This window comes from Microcebus murinus, chromosome 18 (assembly GCF_040939455.1).
Source record: "Microcebus murinus isolate Inina chromosome 18, M.murinus_Inina_mat1.0, whole genome shotgun sequence".
NCBI lineage: Eukaryota > Metazoa > Chordata > Mammalia > Primates > Cheirogaleidae > Microcebus > Microcebus murinus.
In genome coordinates, this window is record NC_134121.1 from 43,545,919 (window position 1) to 43,568,643 (window position 22,725).

At 43.0% G+C, this 22,725-nt stretch overlaps 3 protein-coding genes and 1 long non-coding RNA gene across 5 annotated transcripts in view; 2 read left to right on the forward strand and 2 right to left on the reverse strand.

The window, feature by feature from the left end:
- Positions 1–570: 570 nt before the first annotated feature.
- KLHL10 (kelch like family member 10) lies at positions 571–6,889 on the forward strand. The gene is made up of 5 exons (XM_012765751.3): positions 571–873; positions 3,648–4,137; positions 5,192–5,809; positions 6,102–6,251; positions 6,475–6,889. Exons 1-5 carry the CDS (start codon positions 680–682, stop codon positions 6,847–6,849), a joined length of 1,827 nt encoding a protein of 608 aa, XP_012621205.1. The 5' UTR covers positions 571–679; the 3' UTR covers positions 6,850–6,889.
- Positions 6,890–7,064: 175 nt separating this feature from the next.
- Positions 7,065–19,665, reverse strand: KLHL11 (kelch like family member 11). The gene is made up of 2 exons (XM_012765749.3): positions 18,329–19,665; positions 7,065–12,814 (listed from the first exon to the last, which is right to left on the reverse strand). The coding sequence occupies exons 1-2, from the start codon at positions 18,871–18,873 to the stop codon at positions 11,233–11,235; spliced, it is 2,127 nt and encodes a 708-aa protein (XP_012621203.1). The 5' UTR covers positions 18,874–19,665; the 3' UTR covers positions 7,065–11,232.
- On the forward strand, positions 19,179–22,327 carry LOC109729499 (uncharacterized). The gene is made up of 2 exons (XR_002221550.2): positions 19,179–19,266; positions 22,148–22,327. It is a non-coding gene; the product is annotated as an uncharacterized LOC109729499 (long non-coding RNA).
- ACLY (ATP citrate lyase) overlaps positions 19,839–22,725 on the reverse strand; it is a 42,548-nt gene continuing 39,661 nt past the window's right edge. For both annotated transcript variants that reach the window (XM_012765748.2, XM_012765747.2), the window contains 3 exons: positions 22,209–22,291; positions 21,850–21,926; positions 19,839–20,822 (listed from right to left, as the gene is read on the reverse strand). In XM_012765748.2, the coding sequence (XP_012621202.2) occupies positions 20,728–20,822; positions 21,850–21,926; positions 22,209–22,291 (255 nt within the window). In that variant the 3' untranslated portion in view covers positions 19,839–20,727. The remainder of the gene's footprint in view (positions 20,823–21,849; positions 21,927–22,208; positions 22,292–22,725) is intronic.

Genomic DNA, 22,725 nt, shown 5'->3' on the forward strand with positions numbered 1-22,725 from the left:
GAGTGGGCATGTTCAGGCTTAAAAGTGGTGTGACAAAAGCACCCATGACTGGATGGGAGAGATATGAGGGAGCCGGGAGTGAATTCTGGTAAACATCCAGAAGGTGCTTCATTAACTGGGCCCACTCCTCATTCCAGAGGAAACTGAGTGACTAACACATCCAAGGGGCTGGAAGACCCTGGACTGCTGGGCCAGGATGACATTTAATCAGCTTTACTTCTCCCTTCTGCCTCCTCTGCTGTGGATTTCCTGGAACTCAGTGTCTGAGGAGCAAGTGTGAAGCCATGGAAGGTAGTTGGATGCTCCAGCAATATGCACCTGGGCAACCTGAAGCTGGCAACGGGAATTTGAATCAATAAAAACTCTTATTTGGTGTTGGTGGTCACAGTTCTGTTTCGGGTTTGAGGATGAGGAAGGAGGTGTGGGGTGGCCTTTAGCCTAGGTGAGCTGGTGGAGGAGGAGAGAAGGAAGGGGGAGGGTCAGGAGGGAGTTCCAGAACATGAGGGCACAATCCTGAGTGATCTCACTGCCGGCCCAGGATTCTGGAACTTGGGCTGCCTGATGGGCCCTATATGAAAGATGTAGTAGGGAAAAGGAGCGACAGCTGGCTAAAGGGGCCCCCCACAACCCTCCCCGACACCCTAGGAGAGCGGCCTCTCTCCGCTGGTCCCAGGGTGCTATGGAGATGGAGAGCACGGCGGCCTCCACACGTTTCCACCAGCCTCACATGGAGAGGAAGATGAGTGCGATGACCTGTGAGATCTTCAACGAGCTTAGGCTAGAGGGCAAGCTCTGCGACGTGGTCATCAAGGTCAATGGCTTTGAGTTCAATGCCCACAAGAACATCCTCTGTAGCTGCAGTTCCTACTTTAGGTATAACAGGGTTGCCAAACCAAGCCAAAGGGGGAATTGGGCCCATTTTGAGACCTTTTATCCATTTTCTGGTTACACCACCATTTAGGGACACTGTCAAAGCTCTGAGCTATCTTAGGCTGGCTCCTTTGTCTTCTGAAGAGGTACAACTGAGGATCAGAGCCTCTTTCTCTTTGATCTTTTAACTGGATTTCAACCAACTGTTGGTGGGCCCGATGCTTTCCTCTTTGATTCTCACCCAAACCAAACTTTGGGAAGGTTGGACACTCCTACTGAATTTCTTGCTTAAACCCAGATGACAATGCTACTCCAGGCACCCCTTATACTCCCATCCCACTAGAGACTTTAGACAGGGCGATACATTAACAAGGATTGAAGGGATGGGAAGGGGGAATGAGGAGGAAGTACTCAGGAAATAGTTTATCAGAAGAAAAAGGGAGTTTGGGCCAAAACCAGAGATGAAAGGGCTATTTTGTTCATGAGGTGAAAATGTTTGAGTAAATAATTCCAACAAAGATTTGATAAATATGTCCCACCAGTTGCTAAAAACTCTCATTCATCCTAGAGCAGGGTCCATAAGAAGACCAGCTAGTAAATTTTTTTTTTTGAGACAGGTTCTTGCTTTGTTGCCAGGCTAGAGTGCAGCGGCATCATCATAACTCACTGCAACCTCAAACTCCTGGGCTCAAGCAATCCTCCTGCCTCAGCCTCCCAAGTAGCTGGGACTGTAGGCACTCGTAATCACGCACAGCTAATTTTTCTAATTTTTTGTAGAGATGGGGTCTCACTCTTACTCAGGGTGGTCTCAAACTCCTGACATCAAGTAATTCTCTTACCTCAGCCTCCCAGAGTGCTAGGATTACAGCTGTGAGCCCCACCCAGCCCATATAGTAAATATTTTAAGCTTTGCAGGCCATACAATCTCTTGCAACTACTTAACTCTGCCTTTATACTGCAAAAGCAGCCATAGACAATACTAAATGAATGGGCATGGCTGTATTCAAATAAAATTATTTATGGACACTGAAATTTGAATTTATTATAACTTTCGGATGTCACAAAATATTCTTTTGCTTTTTTCCACCAACCATTTAAAAATAAAAAAAGAAACATTTTTAACCTGTGGGCAGTATGAAAGCAAGAAGTGGGCTGAATTTGGCCCAGAGGCTGTAGGTTTGCAGACCCCTTTTCTGGAGAAAGAATTTGATCTCTAAGCCCATATTTCCTTAAACCTCTTAAAAAAAGAAAACAAAATATATAAGGGCAGGGACTTTGTCTTGTTCTACACCTAGAAAAGTACCTTGCTATCTAGTAAAAGTCCAGTAAATAGTTGTGGCATGATAGTCATTTATTCATTCAAGATTTATTTATTGAGTGCCTATTTGGTGACAGGCAGTATTCTGGGTACTGGAAAGAAAACATGAATAAAGGGATGAACATTCCTGTTCTCATGGACCTTACCTTCCAGTAGGGGGAACAGGCATTAAATGAGTCAAATATATACCAGATCATCGTAAATGCTAGGGAAAATAAGGAAGATAGGGAGTGGTGGGTGGCAATTTTAAACAGGATTATCAGAGGAGGCCTTGCTGACAAAGTGACATTTGAGCAAAGACTTCAAGGGGATGAGGGAGTGAGAAATATGGAGATCTGGGGCAGCCTTTCAGGCAGAGGGAACAGCAAGCACAAAAAATCACAGGTGGAAGCACCTCTGGTATGTTCATGGAAGGGAAAGGAGGGAAGGGAGGCCAGAGTGAGGGGAAGGTGAGAGAAAATAGAGAGGTATTAGTGGTCCAGATGTCAGAGGGCTTTTGCAGTTCCTGGTAAGGACTTTATATTTTACTCTAAGTAGAGAAGTCGCTGGAAAGTTTTAAGTGGAAGAGGAACATAACTCTTAAAAAGATCACTCTGGGCCAGGAGCAGTGGCTCACACCTGTAGTCCTAGCACTTTGGGAAGCTGAAGTGGGAGGACTGCTTGGTCCCAGGAGTTCAGGACCAGTCTGGGCAATATCAAGACACTCCCCACCGACCTGTCTCTACAAAAAAATTAGCCAGCATGGTGGTGCACACTGGTAGTCCCAGCTACTTGAGAGGCTGAGGCAGGAGGATCACCGGAGCCCAGGAGTTGGCTGCAGTGAGCTATAATGACTGCACTCTAGCTGGGGTAATGGAGACCCTGTCTCAAACAAAACAAAACAAAACAGCCCAAATCATTCTTGCTGCTGGGTTAAGACTATAAACTTTGGAGGTATCAAAGGCAGAAAGAGGAAGATCAGTTAGGAGGTTACGTTGGGTAATCTAGGCAAGAAAGGGTAGTAGCCTGAACCAAAGTGAGAAGTGATTAGATTCTGCGTATGCATTGATTGAATGAAACTTATTTTATAAGTGTAGTGCAAATTTAATTTCCTTAAGCAAGGTAGAATTTGGTGGGCCATGAGTTGATACAGAAGAGATCTGGGTTTTACTCCCAAATCTAACTCTTCATTTCTCCATCCACAAAATGGAAAAAAAAACCTAGTTATCATGAGGATAAGGTTAACAGCAACCAAATTTGAAGTTCTGGGAAAGGTTCTCTTCTTGCCCACTGTATAAAGCATATGCGTGCACCTCACTTTCTCAGGCAAATTATTTCCAACACGATCACCACGAACTAACTGGAAAATGTCCAAACTTTCCTAAAGAAGAAAAGGTGGGGCAGGGGGAGGGGGAGGCACATGGAAAACAAGAGAGAAATGTTTCAGTGGCTGCTAGTTTCTTTTGTTTTTTTTTTCCAGAGCTTTATTTACAAGTGGCTGGAACAACACTGAAAAGAAGGTATACAACATTCCTGGCATTTCCCCCGATATGATGAAGCTAATCATTGAGTACGCATACACCCGGACTGTGCCAATCACACCGGACAACGTGGAGAAGCTGCTGGCTGCTGCAGACCAATTTAACATCATGGGTATTGTCAGGGGTTGCTGCGAGTTCCTCAAGTCGGAGCTGTGTTTGGATAATTGTATCGGCATCTGCAAGTTCACGGACTACTACTACTGCCCTGAGCTGAGGCAGAAGGCTTACATGTTCATACTGCACAACTTCGAGGAGATGGTGAAAGTCTCAGCAGAGTTTTTAGAGCTCTCAGTCACTGAACTTAAGGATATCATTGAGAAAGATGAGCTCAACGTCAAACAGGAAGATGCTGTATTTGAGGCCATCTTAAAGTGGATTTCTCATGACCCCCAAAATAGAAAGCAGCACATTTCAGTTTTGCTTCCTAAGGTTAAGTTTGGTTATTTTTGTGAATTTGTATTTGTTCACTCTTGATTCATTTATCCTAGTGGGATTGTCCTAAAAAGCCACATTCAGACCTATGACAGATTCCAGAGCTGTATTTACATGTGCTTATATAGAAGGCATTTCCTACTATTCTCTGGCATTTTACAACTTTCTTTCCCCTTGGCATTGTTAGTTTCTGTTTACCCCAGCTGTATTCTTTGACCAAAATTCTCCCTGGTGGTGGGGAAAGAGGAAGGCCTTCGAAAGAATTCTAGAGTCTTCCTTTCACCCTTACCTACTCTGTGAGTTTCTCCATACTCAAGGTAGAAGTTGGACTAGGAACCAAATCATAAGTATTGCACACAATTGTGGCCAGTTGGTGCTAATTAGTGTTATTTTACATACAGAGCCAGAGATATTCAATTACTGAACAATGACTACAGCTTTTTCTGGTTTAATAGTTCTGTCCAGTGGCTGAGGAATGGGCTCATTCTGTGACCACGTAAGGTGCCTTCTATCTAGCTCATTCTCAACATCCAAAAGTATACCACTTCCCAAAAGCAAATATTTTATTTATTTATTTTTGAGACAGAGTGTTGGTCTGTTGCCCGGGCTAGAGTGCCCTGGCATCAGCCTAGCTCACAGCAACCTCAAACTCCTGGGCTCAGGCAATCCTCTTGCTTCAGCCTCCCAAGTAGCTGGGACTACAGGCATGCGCCACTGTGCTCAGCTAATTTTTTCTATATATATTGTTAGTTGTCCAGCTAATTTCTTTCTATTTTTAGTAGAGACGGGGTCTTGCTCTTGCTCAGGCTGGTCTTGAACTCCTGAGCTCAAACGATCCACCCGCCTTGGCCTCCCAGAGTGCTAGGATTACATAGGCGTGAGCCACTGCGCTCGGCCCCAAAAGCAAATATTTAAACTGGGAGTTATACATTTTGAAACAAGCCAAAATATTTTCAGCAATTCAAAGGCAGACTGTTAAGTTGGAGTTAAGCATATGGTATTTCCAGGCACCCTCACCTCAGTTGAACGACTTTCTGTGTTTCTTTCTTAGGTTCGCCTGGCTCTAATGCATGCTGAGTACTTCATGAACAATGTTAAGATGAATGACTATGTCAAAGACAGCGAGGAATGCAAGCCAGTCATCATTAATGCCCTAAAAGCCATGTATGACCTAAACATGAACGGACCCTCTAATTCTGACTTCACCAACCCACTCACCAGGCCCCGCTTGCCCTATGCCATCCTATTTGCGATTGGTGGCTGGAGCGGTGGGAGCCCCACTAATGCCATTGAGGCATATGATGCTCGGGCAGACAGATGGGTGAATGTCACTTGTGAGGAAGAGAGTCCCCGTGCCTACCACGGGGCAGCCTATTTGAAAGGCTATGTTTATATCATTGGGGGGTTTGATAGTGTAGACTATTTCAATAGTGTTAAGCGTTTTGACCCAGTCAAGAAAACTTGGCACCAGGTGGCCCCGATGCACTCTAGACGTTGCTATGTCAGTGTGACAGTCCTCAGCAATTTCATTTACGCCATGGGAGGATTTGATGGCTACGTGCGTCTCAACACTGCTGAACGTTATGAGCCAGAGACCAATCAATGGACACTCATTGCTCCCATGCACGAACAGAGGAGTGATGCAAGTGCCACAACACTCTACGGGAAGGTAAAGAACCGGGGCAAGAAGGAAAGGTGTGCGAACAAAGACTAGGCCCAGAAATGATGCTGTTCTTCCTTTCTGGGGGTGGATGGAAGACAGAAAGTGGCAGTATCTTTGCAGTACTCACTCCTTCCTCAAATGACTAAGTGGCTATTTGTAATTATCTTTTATTTTACTTATTAAAAAGCAATGCATGCACACATGGAAAAAAGAAATTCAGAATATGAGACTGAAACAGCCTTTTTTCCTACTCCCCAGAGGTAACAATGTTAATGATCTTGGAACTCTCTTCATACAGGTCTACATATGTGGTGGGTTTAATGGAAATGAATGCCTGTTTACAGCAGAAGTGTACAACACCGAGAGTAACCAGTGGACAGTCATAGCACCCATGAGAAGCAGGAGGAGTGGGATAGGTGTGATTGCTTATGGAGAACATGTATATGCGGTAAGTTTATCTTGTACTACAACAAAAACCGTGTCCCCTAGATTTTCTATTAGCAAACAGGTTTACACTACCATTGGTAAGGATTTGAAAAACTTTTTTCATGGAAGATAATGGAAGAGGGAGGTATGAAATCAGTTTCCCCGCCGCCTCCCACCCAGCTTCCACAGTGAACAGAGACAATGGTTAGCAGTCAACCCTGTTGCATTTCTTTTGCTATTCACAGGTAGGCGGCTTTGATGGAGCGAATCGACTTAGGAGTGCAGAAGCCTACAGCCCAGTGGCTAATACTTGGCGTACGATCCCCACTATGTTTAATCCTCGTAGCAATTTTGGTATTGAGGTGGTAGACGACCTCTTGTTTGTGGTGGGTGGCTTTAATGGCTTTACCACCACCTTTAATGTTGAGTGTTATGATGAAAAGACCGATGAGTGGTATGACGCTCATGACATGAGTATATACCGCAGTGCTCTGAGCTGCTGTGTGGTTCCTGGGCTGGCCAATGTTGGGGAATACGCAGCTAGACGGGACAACTTCACAGGATTGGCACTGCGAGATGAAGTAAAGTATTCTGCTTCGACAAGTACCCTACCTGTATGAGCCTCTTCATTTAGCTAATAAAAAGTCTAAGCAGTAAGAATTAATTCTTTTTTTAAATAAATGCAGTGTTAAAACTTCTAAGAGTACTGGAAAATGTTCAACTTAAGGGAGCCCAGGGCTGGATGAATGAGGGTGTAGGAGGGAAGGAAGAAGGCAATTATATTCAACAGTGCATAATTAAAGAAGGAAAAAAATCACACAGTACGAACTAGCTCTAAAGAAATATGTTTATTTAAAACTTACATTGAGACAATTAGTAGCTTTAACACAGAACAAGATAGCTTCAGGAACATAAACAAGCTATTTTATAATGCCATGTCTCAAAGTGTTCTAAATACTACATCTCCTCTAACTTAAAGGCAGACAATCAACGTTATACTTTTAGTAGAGTAGGGCCCTAGATACTGCTAGCCCAAAAAACTCACTGTATCAATTCAAACTAAGTATTTTTTACAAAAATTCAAGGAGCCCTAGCACATGGATCATAAAATCTTCAAATATCTAGAGCAAGTACTACTTTTCACCAGTGCATTATGCAGGAGGATTAAGTTACAAGTGCTCTATAGTATGTGCTTCAATGTAAGACATTTGTAGTGATGGTCATATAGAGTAAGACAGAAGCCCTACAAAGTGACAAAGAGCAGTCATTTGGCTAATTAAATTCCTTGAAGCAAAATGACTACCATGTTGTGTTGTTGTTATTGTACTACATCACTCAACTATGAGCTGTTTTGTTTCTAATGACCAGAAGGTATGTTATTATGAAAGCATTGTAACAAAACCCAAAATGGACTATTTTCAAGAAAGTGACAAACCAGAGTGATGAACTGTGCCAAAATATTTGACAGTTAAGGAGAGACTGAATTGTTTCTCAAATATTCTACAGATAAAGCACCCTATTTTTCTAGTGTAGGCAGAGTACTTGCTTCACAGTACTGTATACTTTCAAAGACATGAAATGTGGCCAATATACCCTTCTTATTTAAGCTTAATTTGAGGAAAATACCAAAAAAGTCCCTTTAGTTATATCTGATTAGACCAAGTAACTAAAATATACAATTCAGCTCACCTGTATTACAGTATAGGGTTGATATTAGAATTATGAAGCAGAAAATGAAATATTTTAAACATACCACATGCTACACTAGTCAAGAGATAAAGAGGAAAAAAGTGTGCCCCAGGAACTGCCTTACTAGCAGCCTGAAGTATTTAAAAAACAAAAGCACACAAATCTTCCATAAATATTATCTTTCTAGCTTCAAATTTCTGTTCTACATTAAAAGGTATTTAATTTTTGGTCCCAGAAATACTATACAAAACTAGGTGATCAAAACAAAACTGATGTCAATGAATTTTAAGAGTTTTTGGCAAAAATGTTATGTTTGAACTGGCACAGCAAAAGCAATGTTGAATATCAAGGTACACAAGACTAATCATGCAAACAACTGCAAGTGTGATGTATTACTTAAACACTAAGCTCATGACTGACATTCTCAATATATATACCATTGATTTTTTTTTTAAACCATGGTGGGATAGGTATAGTTAAAGGATACCCATTCTAAGATATAAGTAGCCTCCCTCAAAATTATATATAGTTATCACTTTTTGGTATAATTCTCTCTCCCACCAAACAAAAGCAAAAGAAACAAAGGTTTGTTTGAATACACATTAAGCTGTCTTCTAAAGCCATGTGTTTAACTGCTTAAATCACCAAACACAATCTTTGAGTTTTCATATAAAAGGAAATTTCTTTCCCAAGAAGCCATTTTTAGGCCTGGTCTTCATAATTAGAACCTTTCCAAATACCATGGGAAGTTATTTCCAGCTTAGAATTTTAGAATGTCAGCCTTGAACAGATTTAAGCAAATCTGGTTTCTTTCCTTATTAACAAGTTAGTTAGACTATTTCAGAAACACAAGTTATTGATGTGAAATCACAAATGTGAATTCAAATATAAAAATTAGAAATCCAGTAGTCAGGAAAACCTGCACACATCATCATGCAACGACGGACTTACCCCTTCTTTTCAGCCATGGCCTAGGCTGCCTGCTGAGTTAAAAAACAACAGTTTCAATCAAGTTTTAAAAACCAGATTATACCTAAATATTATGAATTATAATTTCTGCCACATCATGTGGAAAAAGACGCCCCCACAAATAACTTGGTAATGATTGTCTCAGAAGACAACTCTGAGACCAAAAGACAAAAAACACATCACACCCTTCTGGAGAAAAATTGGCATCCTAGTGAGATACTAAATTATTTTAATACAACCAAGAAAAGGAAGTTTGCTAGCATAGTCTATCAGAGAGAAATGAGAACTTCATTCAATGAGCTTCATTCAATGTATGTCTTGTTTGCATATATCTCTTATAACTAAGAATTAGTGCTTCTCAGAATTTGAATGGCTTTTATTAAAGTAACTGCAAAGAAATGGAAATTACAGTTTCCTAACCCCCACTCAGTCAAAATTAAATGGATTTAAAGCAGATTTCCAACACATTTATTAAAAACCTTTGTCCTAGGCAGGGATACTAATTTAGTAATTTCAGAAAAGTTCTCAGTATACAGCCCAAGAACTAAAATATTAATAGTCTTGCAGCAAATAGAAAGCCAAAATTTCTGGTTGTGCTTTTTTCTTTTTTTCCCCAGAGACAGGGTCTCACTTTGCTGTCTGGGCATCATGAGGGCAGTGGCATCATCGTAGCTCACTGCAACCTCAAACTCCTAGGCTCAAGTGATTCTCCTGGCTCAGCCTCCTGAGTAGCTGGGACTACAGGACCACCCTATTACCCCCGGCAAATTTTTCTATTTTTTGTAGAGATGAGGTCTCACTCTTGCTCAGGCTGGTCTTGAACTCCTGACCTCCAGCAAATCTACTGCTTCAGCCTCCCAAAGTACTAGGATTACAGGTATAAGCCACCACGCCTGGCATTTTTTCTGTTAATATTTGATCACACAACTAACAAGAAGATTAACTATAGTAGACTAAGGAGAAAAAAAATCACTGAGCTTGTAATCTGACTTCTAGAATAGTATTCTGGAATGTCTAAGAAGGTAAAGACACTCTTTAAGAGAAAAGAAAAGTATACTGGACCAACATTACAAACCGTTAGAACAGGAGTCCTTTATGTTAACCAAATGCTAAGAGTCAACCTGAGTGCTAACTTTATAAAGCTTGGGAGTGTGTAAAAGAATTAGAATAATGCATAAAAATCAATAAAAGATAACTGTAGTGATAAATTTTTAAGAGCCAAACCCAAATTTGGTATTCTAGTCCCAGGCAACCTTCCAATAAAAGTCTAGGGCAACTGGATAGAATATAACAATCAGGGCCAGAAATAACAAGCTTCTCTTTAGCAACATTTCTCTAAAATTGTTAATTCCTTCCCATTTTGAAAAAAATAACAAAAAAAATTTTATTATAGAAAGGAATGATGAAGACTACGAAATATACATTAGAGCAAAAATTAAAACTGAAGGCATTGAGTATCGATTGTCATAGGCATTATTTATACTCATTAACATATCCTCAAAGAAGCCTGCAACTCTTGGAAAGAGTGTTTTAAAATTTTTAAATGCCTTTGATTTCTCAGTCTACACTAATAATACTTTTCTTCTTAAAGAAACAAATTTCACATATGTAACTCCCTCTGTATTCAGTCAATCAGCGAAAGATCTATACTACTTTTGCCAACTATCATCATCTCAGAGTGATGGCTTGAAGTCTATAAATGGCTGCTAAAGAAATGAAAAATATTCAAAAAATGCATGAGCCAATCACAAATTTCTCATCAGTCACCTCTTCTAGAAATGAAAATATCACATCTAGATAAATACAACAAAATATCAATGCAAACATTCTGAAATCAGCTTGCTGAAATTTTGTGCATTTTCCTTCAAATTTCAGTCTCACTATTGCACATGCCTCCTGCAGATAAGCGCTCAATGCATAAATGCTGACCTTGTCAAAAGCCACCATTCTTGAAAAAGAGAAAAATATTAAAGTAAATGTGCAAATAAAATTGGTGCTTAAAGCATGTTCGAAACCTAAGTCCCCAAGACAAAGAAGTTACACCTTGTTGGCAGAAAGACAGCCAAGTAACTACACCTGATTTTTCCACTTGTCTTTAATAAGATCTTATTTAGCTAGCACATACACACAAACCAAAGACAGATAAACATTGCAAGCTAACAAAAATTACCACGTATTGAACTGAGTTTCCCATTCTTCAGTTTTGAACTGTACTTCCTTGTTGAGGGGCAATAATCAGTTCAGGTAGAAAATAAGTTATCGACATACTTTTTCAAGTAACAGTCTGTTTATCTTCAGCTTCACGAAACAGGTATGACAGTCTTAGGCTGCATGTATTAGAGAACCTAGCATTCAATCTGAGAGCTTGGCACTCGCCGCATGTTTAGGGCATGCCGATGTATTTCCTGCATCTGTCTGATGCGGTCCTTCTGCCACATTAGGTTTTGAGGCATAGGATATCGCTGTGTGCCATGCAAGTACCGGTATGGGATCCTCACATGACAAGCAGTGGCTCTACAACGAGGTTGTGGCATGGGAGGAAGAAGCATCCACCTCTTTCTCTCAGCACAGTATCGGTAGGCTTCTTTCCGATACTGTTTGTCAATATCATCACTGTTCTTCCAGCCTCCGATAATGAAAACGTCATCTTTGTAATAGCAAATGGCTGCTCCTTCAATGCTTAGCACTTCTGGAGGCAGGCTTTCAAGGATCTCATCAGACACTTGGCTGGCAATTTTTCTTACTGCCTCTTCATTTTCTAAAGAGTAACTCTTGGGACAGCATGATGCTGTCTGATAAAAGTTTGAATTGACCACAGACATTTGGAAAAAGCAGTAATTGTCAATAAGTGGCAAAGACTCCACATCTTGCCACTGTCGAGTCTCTGTATCATAGCAAGTAATTACAGCCCTTAATCCATCTTCAGTGTCCCGGTCCACGGGAGTGCGGGCAGCAATGTACACAAAGCGGTCTTCAATGGCTAGCGCTTTCACATCTCGAAGAATCTTTGGTGCCGATTCCAAGTTGTGCCATTTATCAAGCTCAGGATTATAAACAGTCACATCTTTAAAGCCAGGACTAAAGTTGCCATGTCCTCCAATGCTATAGAGCTTCCCTTTGACTTCCGTCAGCCCAAAAGAATGCTTTCTTGTCATCAGACTACAAACATGTTCCCACGTATTCAAATTTGGGTTATACCTTTCTACCGTCTTAGCAAACCCTGGTTCCATTGATCCAGCAACATACACATAGGACTCTGTTACTGCAACAGCATGTCCATCAAGATGATTATGAATATGCGGCAGGTTTACCCATCTGTCCTCATCAACAAAATAACCCACACATTCACTTAAATAGTCCCCTCCTTCCGACACACCTCCAATAACCATGATCACATCCATGTTTTGCCCATAACGAGGTAATAATGAGACATGAGAAGCAGGGTGCTGGAAGGTGCCAGACTGTATATTCTCGGCTCTCAGGGCATGCCTCTCCACTGCATCGGCCACCAACTTGACACAAACTTCATTATTGGCCACCAGCCTCTCTGGTTTGACATGCCGAGTAAGATAGGTAGGTTTCATCTGGGACAACCGGAGCAATTTAAAAAGTTCTTCAAAGTATCTCTCTCTCTCTTCAGCATTTCTCTGAACCCACTTCAAAACCGTTTCAAAGAGAACCTCTTCAGAATCAACTGTAATTTCCAAGTCTGATAGCCAGTCTCGAATGAGATGGAAAGGTAAAGTATAAAATTCTTCATCCTGAATTACTTTGTGGAAATTTCTCCGTATCATATCAGCAGCTTTCAGAGCAAGCTGGCTCAGAGTGTACATGTGAGCTAAGCTATGAATGGCCACACAATTTGAGAGATGAAGCTTTTTCTTAAGAAATTCTCCACAAAATTCTTTCAAACGAATTAATAGGAACCTGAAATCCAGAAAAAAAGATTACTTTTCAAATATGCATGCTTTATGTGGTTACATTTTGAGAGTAGCCGAATTATACAAATTGAAATGGTGAGATTAGTCTCATTTTATATATTAATACAACATCTGAAAAAAGAAAATCCCCCCAAATTAGAAAATAGTGTGCTAGAAAAAGTATGTTTAAAAGCACATATAAATGTCCCCCCACTCAGCCTCCCAAGTAGTTGGGGCTACAGGCAGGTGACACTGCACCTGGCTGGAGTTTTTAATTATGCAAGGTTCCCTGGAACATAGCATTTAATAAAGTACAATAGTCTCAAACTTTATTTTCACTTTAATTTGTCCTTGGCAAAGGCAAATTCCAATACAAACTTTCTCTGCCATCTTTTCCTAATCTCTTGCCAGCCACCAGCCTCTTCTTCAATGAAGCAGGGTCTCAGTGAAGAGACCTCATCAAGCATCGACTATATGGTATAAAGTAAAAGCCAGGCAGGAACTGTGACTTCTTGAAGGCTTTGTTTGGTCAGACATCAGAAGGAACAGCAAGGAGTCTAGGCTTTGTGTCAGAAGTGTTAATTTCTTCCTCACCAGAACTTTCTCCTTGGGTAGTCAGATGGAGTGAGGTGCTTAGGGGAACCCAGCCCTGAGCTGGGTTCTCATTAAAGAAGGGATGGCAAGGCAAACTCAAACATCTGAAGAAGTCAGGAAACAAAAGAAAAACAACAAAAAAAACATGTGTAGGACAGTCTAGGTTAAAAAACAAAAGAGACAAGAGACTGGTTTGGCATGTACCTGACTAGATGTCTACCCAACTAAATCACTTAAAGTTAAATTAAAAAAAAAAAATCCACAATAGTTACAGCCAAATTCATAAATCTGGCAGCATTCAGCCTGAGGGTAGCTATTGTTTTACAAAGAGTAAATTCCCAGAACTGAGAACCTTAAACAATATAAGGGTGACCTCATCAGTCTGACCTCTCTCTCAATTCAGTAACCATTTGGTACTATGGTTATTGTGTTTAATAACTACCTTAACTATGATATAGAGATGAATAGGACAGGCTTCCTTCACCCTCTTAAGGGGAGACTGTCTTAGAGATAAAACAAACACAAGGAAGAGTGGTAAGGACTTTAGCGGCTCCCAGACATGTCTGGGTGCCGGGGTCACCTAGTTCTCAGACTGCCCTGAGCTCCTATTTTTAGCAGGCACTCCAGATAATTCTGAGATATATTCCCCTAGATGGGTGTTTGTAAACACTGCTCTCTGCAAACAATAGCTATCATGTACGAGGCATCTGTCATGTGAAGGGCATCGTGCTGGGCACATTCTATTATTTCTGATCCTTGTAAGTAAGTGCCCTGTAAGGTAGGCATGATCACCAACAGACAGAATATAGTGGGGGGGGGGGTCCCGCCTCAGAACTGATGGGAAGATTAAATGTTATGATTACAGGGCACTTTGAACAGTGCCTGACACAAGACAGCTGCTTAGCAGCTGACAGATGGAGAGAAGTTAAGAGTTTTAAGTAAATTGCCTAAATATGCTCTCCTCACCTGGAACTCCCAATAAAGCAGGGCAAATCTGACAGTAATAAGATCACATGATAGAAGCAAACACAGCTTTAATGAGTGTGATAACACTTCTCCATCCATTTTCTTTCTTTTCCCTCAAACGGACGTTGACAGAGCTCCATCCATTCATTGAAGAAACCTCCCTCCCTCAGACCTATACCCATCCCACTCTACCTTCTAATTGATGACCCGGGCCTCATACTTTGAGAAACAGAAACAATCAGATAGGAACTTCATTTTCCTACCACCCAATCTACCTGCTGCTGTACCCTTCCTTTGACTTCCAGGTCCAACTTTTCCAATTTTATTTTTATTTTTTTGAGACAGAGTCTTGCTCTGTTGCCTGGGCTAGAGTGCCATGGCATCATTATAGCTCTGTGCAACCTCTAACTCCTGGGCTCAAGCGATCCTCCTGTCTCAGCCTCCCTAGTAGCTGGGACTACAGGTACAGGCCAGGACGCCCAGCTGATTTTTTTCTATTTTTGGTAGAGACTGGGTCTCACCCTTGCTCAGGCTGGTCTCGAACTCCTGACCTCAGCTTCCTAAAGTGCTAGGATTACAGGCGTGAGCCACCACAACTGGCTCACCTTTCCAATTTTAATATGGATTCTATACCAAAGGAAATCAGAATATTTCACCCCAAATATACTTCTTCAGCATATTTCACTATGACTACTCAAAGGAGCTACAAACCACAGGAATAGTTCTGAAAAGCTGTCTTTTGTGGGGGAGATTTGCATCTCTAGAGAAAATCTACATTGGTGAGGTAAATAGCAAGGTAGACACTGATAAAAGAGGCTTTCTCTGAGGCCTCTCCTTTTCTGAAACTTTTACCACAGGCTACATCTATTCTTTCTTTCTTTTATTTTTTTTTAAGAGACAAGGTCTCCCGGGCAAGGTGGCTCACGCCTGTAATCCTAGCACTCTGGGAGGCAGAGGCAGGCGGATAGCTCGAGGTCAGGAGTTCAAAACCAGCCTGAGCAAGAGTGAGACCCCGTCTCTACTATAAATAGAAAGAAATTAGTTGGCCAACTAATATATATAGAAAAAAAAAATTAGCCGAGCATGGTGGCACATGCCTGTAGTCCCAGCTACTTGGGAGGCTGAGGCAGCAGGATCGCTTGAGCCCAGGAGTTTGAGGTTGCTGTGAGCTAGGCTGATGCCACGGCACTCACTCTAGCCTGGGCAACAAAGCGGGACTCTGTCTCAAAAAAAAAAAGAGACAAGGTCTCATTCTATCACCCAGGCTGGAGTGCAGTGGTATGATCATAGCTCACTGTAACCTCCAACTCCTGGGCTCAAGCAATCTTCCCACCTCAGCCTCCCCAGTAGCTGGGACTACAGGTGCCCCGGCTTATTTTTCTGTACAGAAAAGGTCTCACTATTGCCTCAAAGCTGGTCTAGAGCTCCAGATCTCAAGCAATCCTCCTGTCTTGGCCTTCCAAAGCACTGGCATGAGCCAACACACCTGGCCTTTTCTTATTGACCTGTCTTTTGTTGACAGGAAGAAAAGGATCACCCCATTCTTGGTTGCAGGGATTTTATTCCTGCAATTATTCTCCTGCTCCTAAAACATCAATTTCTCCTCTTCCACTGAATAAATTTCATTTGCACACAAACATCCTCTAGTATCTCCTCCCTTGACCACACCCCAAAACATTTCCACATGTGTACTATTTTTCTGATCCTCCTTATAAAGCATGAGTTAACTAGCTCTTGTCAATACCACCATGGACCTCCAATGATTTATGGGTTGAGACTGGCAACTCTCTCCTTGACATCCTTCCTTCCTAGGTTTCCATGGTATCAGTCTCCTCTGCTGGCTCCCCTATAACATTCTAGAGAACCCCATGGGTCCTTGCCACCCTCTCTCCCTGCCCCTTTTCCATCTACCCTCCCTAAGTAACTTCATCCGGTCCCACGGCTTTATTTAACATCTATATGCTAATTCCAGCCCCATCGCCACTGTATCTCTAGCTCCCAATGCTCCTCTTTATTTTTTTTTTTTTTTTTGAGACAGAGTCTCATTCTGTTGCCTGGGCTAGAGTGCAGTCGCGTCAGTCTAGCTCACAGCAACCTCAAACTCCTGGGCACAAGTGATCCTCCTGCCTCAGCCTCCCAAGTAGCTGGGACTACTGGTGCACATTACTATACCTGACTAATTTTTTACATTTTTAGTAGAGACGAGGTCTTGCTCTTGGCTTTTGCTGGTCTTGAATTCTTGACCTCAAGTGATCCTCCTGCCTTGGCCTTCCAGAGTGCTAGTATTACAAGTGTGAGCCACCGCTCCACCACTCCCAGTGCTCTTATATCCAGCAGCCTATCCAGATATCATCTTAACCAAAACCAAACTCCTAATCTTCCTCCCAAACCTGCTCTTATTGCAATCGTCCACATCTTAATTAACTCCATCTTTCCAATTGTTTGGGTAAAAAAACTAGCAGTCTTTTCCCTTACACTCATCAAATCCATCAACAAATCCATCTACCCTACCTTCAAAATCTATCTAGAACCAGAACACTTATTACCTTCACTTCTGCCTCCTCAATCCAAGCCTCCACCACCACTACAACAACCTCCTATGCTAGACTCTCAGCTTCTGTCCTTGCCACTCTCTCCCCAAGGCTCCATCCTTTTTACAACACAGCAGAATTCATCAAATCAGACTGCGTCATTTTTCTGCCCCACACCTTCCCATTTCATTCAGAGTAAAAGCTCATGTCCTTCCTCACGCCAACAAGGCCCTGTGGGATCTAGATCCATCACCATTACCTTCCTGAGGCTTCTGCTCCTCTCACTCTCCATTCCCTTGATACAGCCACACTGGCTCCCTGCTGTTCTCTAACACCTAGACAAGCTCTATCTCAGGGCCTTTGCACCTGTGTTCCCTACCTGAAACACTCTTTACCTTGCTCCTTTCAGTTCTTTGCAAAATGTCGTCTTCGGGAGGTATTCTCTATCCAACCAATTTAAACAACAGTTCCTCTCCACCAGCACTTTCTATGTGCCTCTGCCATCATGCTTTACTTTTCATTACAATGATAACAATCATTTAAACCCTATATAGTCTACTTATTGTCTGTCTACCAACGGTAAATGCAGTAAGAAAAGGGACTTTTGTCTGTTTTGTTCACTGCTGAATCCCAGCACCGGGGTGTGTGATCTGACGCATAATAGGCACTCAATAGGTATTTGTTAAAATAACGAACCTGTAAGATGATACTGCCAAAACAGACTCCTCCCCACCTATAAACAGTATGCATCTCTATAAACAGTATGCATCTGCCAGCTAACCAGTCTCTAGAGCATCCATTCCTATTCCCTACAATCCGTTTACCACAGTAGCAGAATAATCTTTTAAAATATTTAAGTCAGATAATTTCTTTACCCAGCTCCTCATCATACTCAGTCAAACCCAAACTCCTTATTCCAATGCATCTCACACACGCTTCTCCTATTCACCCACTAGATCCAGCCTCACTGGATTTTTAAGTTCCTTCTCCAAGCCAAACTGGATCCTGCCTGAGGGCCTTTGCGCTATCAGCCTGGAATGTTCATCCCCCATCTTTGCACCGCCAGTTTTTTCTTGCCATTTAGCGATCGGTTTAAGTGTCACCTCCTTAGAAAGGTCTTTCCTCTACTCAATCACTATCCTTTCATTCCATTTGAACCTCAACACAGCACTCATCACATACTTTCCTTTTCATTGCCTTTGTCCCTCTACCTAGAATCTGCGCTCCCTCGCCGGACCTGCGGCTGCAACCCCCGAGCCCAGCGTGCTGGCTGCCCCACAGCGGTCGCTCCCCGGCGAGAATGAACCGAATGCATCCACTGAGGGCCAGCTGGCTGCGGTCCCCAGACTCTGCTCTACCCCCTCCGCCAGCCAGCATCTAGCCTTCTCCGCGCCGCGCCCTCCCTCTGCGCTCCCGCCTCCCTCGCCTACCTGTCGGCCAACTCCAGCACCTCGTGCACACTGCCCGTGCTGACGCGGATGCGCCCGGTGTACATGTATTCGATAACGGCTTCCACTGTGTCGGGTTCGGGCCCTGGCTCGGAGCTCCACTTGCGCATCTCCACCCGGCCCGAGCGGGACTCGGAAAACTGGCCTGAGAGCAGGGGCGTGAAGTATTCGGTGGCGGCAGCCAGCACCGAGCGGTGGGCCCGAAACTCGCGGCCTCCGGCCCCACCGAAGCACAGGGTAATGTCACAGAAGAGGCCCTGGCGCCGCTGCTCGTTCTGCCGCCAGGACAGCTCCGAGCAGTGAGAGCTGCACTCGAAATCCTCGGCCTCTGGGCCAGGATCGCCCCCGCTCGCCTCCATTGCAGAGATCCCGGGCCCGGGCCCGAAGTCAACCGTGCCGCTGCCTCGGACCTCGGCAGCCAGCCCCGCCGAGCCGGCAGCGGCCGTCTCCATGCTCTCCATCTCCAGCACCTGAAGAGATGCAGCCGCCGCCGCTGCCGCCGCCGCTGCAACAGCCGCTGCCGCCATCTTGACGCCGCCGCGCCCGAGCTCCGCAGTCTCGGAACGACGCCGCCGTTCTGGTGCGACACAGAGGGATTCTGGGATTAAATAGTGCGCGCGGGGCGGAGCCGGGCCTCCCGCCGGCCGCGCGCCGCGCCTCCCGCAATCCGCCCAGCCTTGATGGGGTTTGACTGCAATCCTCTCTCCCAGTGGTGACGACTTCGCCCGGGGCCTCCCACCTGGGCTTGGTGGGAGGATGGATGCTCTCGGCAGTCACTTTGTAAAGTAAAAGCCACCTTAGACCACCACACGTGGTTAAAGCCTTGATATACAGAAAAAATATAGGATTTTTATTTTAAATGGCTTTGGAGTAAACATTTTAGAAGATAAAAAGACCAAGCCCCGGCTAAGTGGATGAGGGTGAGCAAGTTACTTATTGTCTCTGAACTAATTTATCTTCTAAAAAACGGGGATATTGTCTGCCTTGGAAGATCACTGCAAGGGTTAGATGAGATAATGCTCGTCACGTGTTTTGCATAGAGCTTAGACCGTAGTCACTGTTGAAGATGAATAAAAACCACTTTGGGGTTTTAAGAGAGCGGGCCAGTTCAATGGGTTTTTAAAAGTATCACTGGTGGCTGTATGAAGAATGGAGCCTACAGGGACAAAAGGGGAAACAGAGGCACCAGTTAGAAGATCAGATGTGGACAGATGAGAGGGAGAGTTAAGGGGTAAATCAACAGAACATGGCAACCAGAGTAGAGGAAAGGGTGACTCCCAAGCTTTTGGCCTGAGTATCTTTGTTTACCATTCACTGAGACAAAGCAGGAGGTACAGATTTAGGGGAGAGGATAATGGGGGGGGTTCATATTTTTTGATGCTAGTGTTTTAATTCTTTTTTTAAAGAGGTGGATGAGCATTTTTAACTATGAGTACTAAAACCATCAGAAAGTACAGTTCAAAGAGAATACAGATGACAGGAGACAGCAGTATGCCTTCATTGTTACTATATAGTTTATTTAAACCAAACTATGATAATACAGAGAAGAGACTGAGGTGGCAGCTGCCTAAAATCTTTGTGGATGACAGATGCAAAGCAGCTGGAGACGAGCCCTTGGACCCACACTTCAGTTACAGACAAGTCAGCTGCATAAATACAGAGAACATAAGACACAAGACAGTTCACAGCTTTTTTCTTTGCGTTTCCATTTTAAACATATGTATGTTACAACTTTACATTTTAAATTACTACTCCACATATTCTGTGACAGTGGTTAAGGATGCAATGGTCCCATCCCCTCCACGTAAGCAGACTTTGATCTGCAACACATAACGTTTCAGCGGGATACCAAACAAACCCTTAACACATAACATACAAAAAGATCCTTAAAAATCAGATTAATACAATGTTCTTCATGTTATGTAAGGAGAAAGAAAGGGAAGTGGAAAAACAAGACATCAGGGGTGCTTTAAATGTATGGTATCTTGAGGTCTTAAAAATTTCATTCCCTTCCTCCAAGGGAAAAAAAATTGTTGTAACTAATGAAAAAAGAAAGCAACATCATAACACCCTACAATGAGGAAGAACACTATCCTGACAGTGCTTATATGCTTCCATATAATAAATACAGCAGGTAGCAGAGCAAATGTCGCAAGTATTGGCTTGGTTTTTATTTCTATGCTTATAAAAAAAATATTACGCTTCTTTGTGTGGACTGAACAAGTGTTAGCCTCTGGGTGTTGGCCTTCAGTGCCTGTACACCAGTGGCTGTTTACATTCCAGGCCATCTTATGGCAGGCTTCACTGCCAGCTGTCTGCACCCTTTTCCCAGGGGGAAGAGTTCTTGTCTTCAGTTTACTGCAACAGGGTTCCTGACTCAGTTACATGCTCATGTGTTCTGGAAGAACATATGAAATATCATCCCATGGATGACGATACAGCCCCTGCTTCAGCCTCTTCTGGTCAAGATAATGTCCTAAAATGAAGCAAATGCATCCTTTCATTAGAGTTCTGTAAGCCTAGTGAGGGGGGAAGGATAATGAAGGGATATCTTTCTGACACAAAACAAGCAGATATAAAGCAGTGGGGGCTGGGCGTGGTGGCTCACGCCTGTAATCCTAGCTCTCTGGGAGGCCAAGGCGGGCGGATTGCTCGAGGTCAGGAGTTCGAAACCAGCCTGAGCAAGAGCGAGACCCCGTCTCTACTATAAATAGAAAGAAATTAATTGACCAACTAATATATATAGAAAAAATCAGCCGGGCATGGTGGCACATGCCTGTAGTCCCAGCTACTAGGGAGGCTGAGGCAGTAGGATCGCTTGATCCCAGGAGTTTGAGGTTGCTGTGAGCTAGGCTGACGCCACGGCACTCATTCTAGCCTGGGCAACAAAGCAAGACTCTGCCTCAAAAATAAATAAATAAATAAAGCAGTGGGGAAGTGGATCCAGATCTATTCCATAGGGAGATAGGAAACATCTGGTAAAAGGGAACATTTGATAAAAGGGAACCACTGGATTTAATTTTATTTCCCTGGGCTAGGAATTGTTTCTAAGAACAAAGGATAAAGATAAGGGGGAAGTTACAGTAAGAAAGGAAGGATTAAGAACAATGATTAAGGGCTGGGCATAGTAACAAGAGCGAGACCCCATCTCTACAACAAAAAAATAGAAAAATTAGCCAGCCTTGGTGGCAGGAGCCTGTAGTCCCAGCTACTTGGGAGGCTAAGGCAGGAGAATTGTTTGAGCCCAAGAGTTTGAGGCTGCAGTGAGCTATAATGATGCCACTACACTCTAGCCTAGGAGACAGAGCAAGACCCTGTCTCAAAAAGACAAAACAAAAAAAACCAAAACCAACCAAACAAAAAAACAATGATTAAAAAAATATAATGACTCTTGTGTAGAAACTCACCACATGGGCAAGTGGTGTAGCTGAACTGTGAGGGTTAAAAAAAACAAAACAAAACAAAAAAACAACCAACCCTTAAAACAACAGCAGGGAACTTACCAATGAAGCCCATACTCCTTCCCAGCACAAAGATGCCATTGAGGGCTCCAATGTCAATATATTCATCAGCTTCCTCCCTGCAACACACAATCAACTTGTAGTTTTAAAATGGCTCACATGACTGTCCTCCTCCTGAGAGACAGCACTATTTCTACCCAGGAATGAGAAGCTCTCTTTGGTTTCTAAGTAGAAAAGATGAGTGTTCTGGGTGGTAGGATAACAGGCAATTTTTGTTTTATTCTTTATAGCTCTGTTTATTTTCTAAATCCTCTATAATAAGCATGCATCATTTTTATAGATGAAAGGAAACAACAAAAACAAGCCAGTGTTACAAAGAAGAAAATGGCCGTGATGCTTACCGAGTGAAAGACCCACAGTGTCTAAGCATGTCTACAAATGCAACTCCAATGAAACCATCTACGTTGAGGATAAGATTTGGTTTCTGGAAAGGCAAAAAAATTCAAAGTGTTTATCATTATTTCTCATTTTTTCTTTGTAATTTTCCACTGTTACCAATACCACTATTACTATGAATTTTGATGACCATTCAAAACCTCCCACCAACCCAGTTACTCGGGAGGCTGAGGTGGGAAAATGGCTTAAGCCCAGGAGTTCGACACCAGCCTAGAAATACAGCTAAGACTCCATCTCAAAAAAAAAAAAAAAAAGGCCGGGCGCGGTGGCTCACGCCTGTAATCCTAGCTCTCTGGGAGGCCGAGGCGGGCGGATTGCTCAAGGTCAGGAGTTCAAAACCAGCCTGAGCAAGAGCGAGACCCCGTCTCTACTATAAATAGAAAGAAATTAATTGGCCAACTGATATATATATAAAAAAAAAATTAGCCGGGCATGGTGGCGCATGCCTGTAGTCCCAGCTAC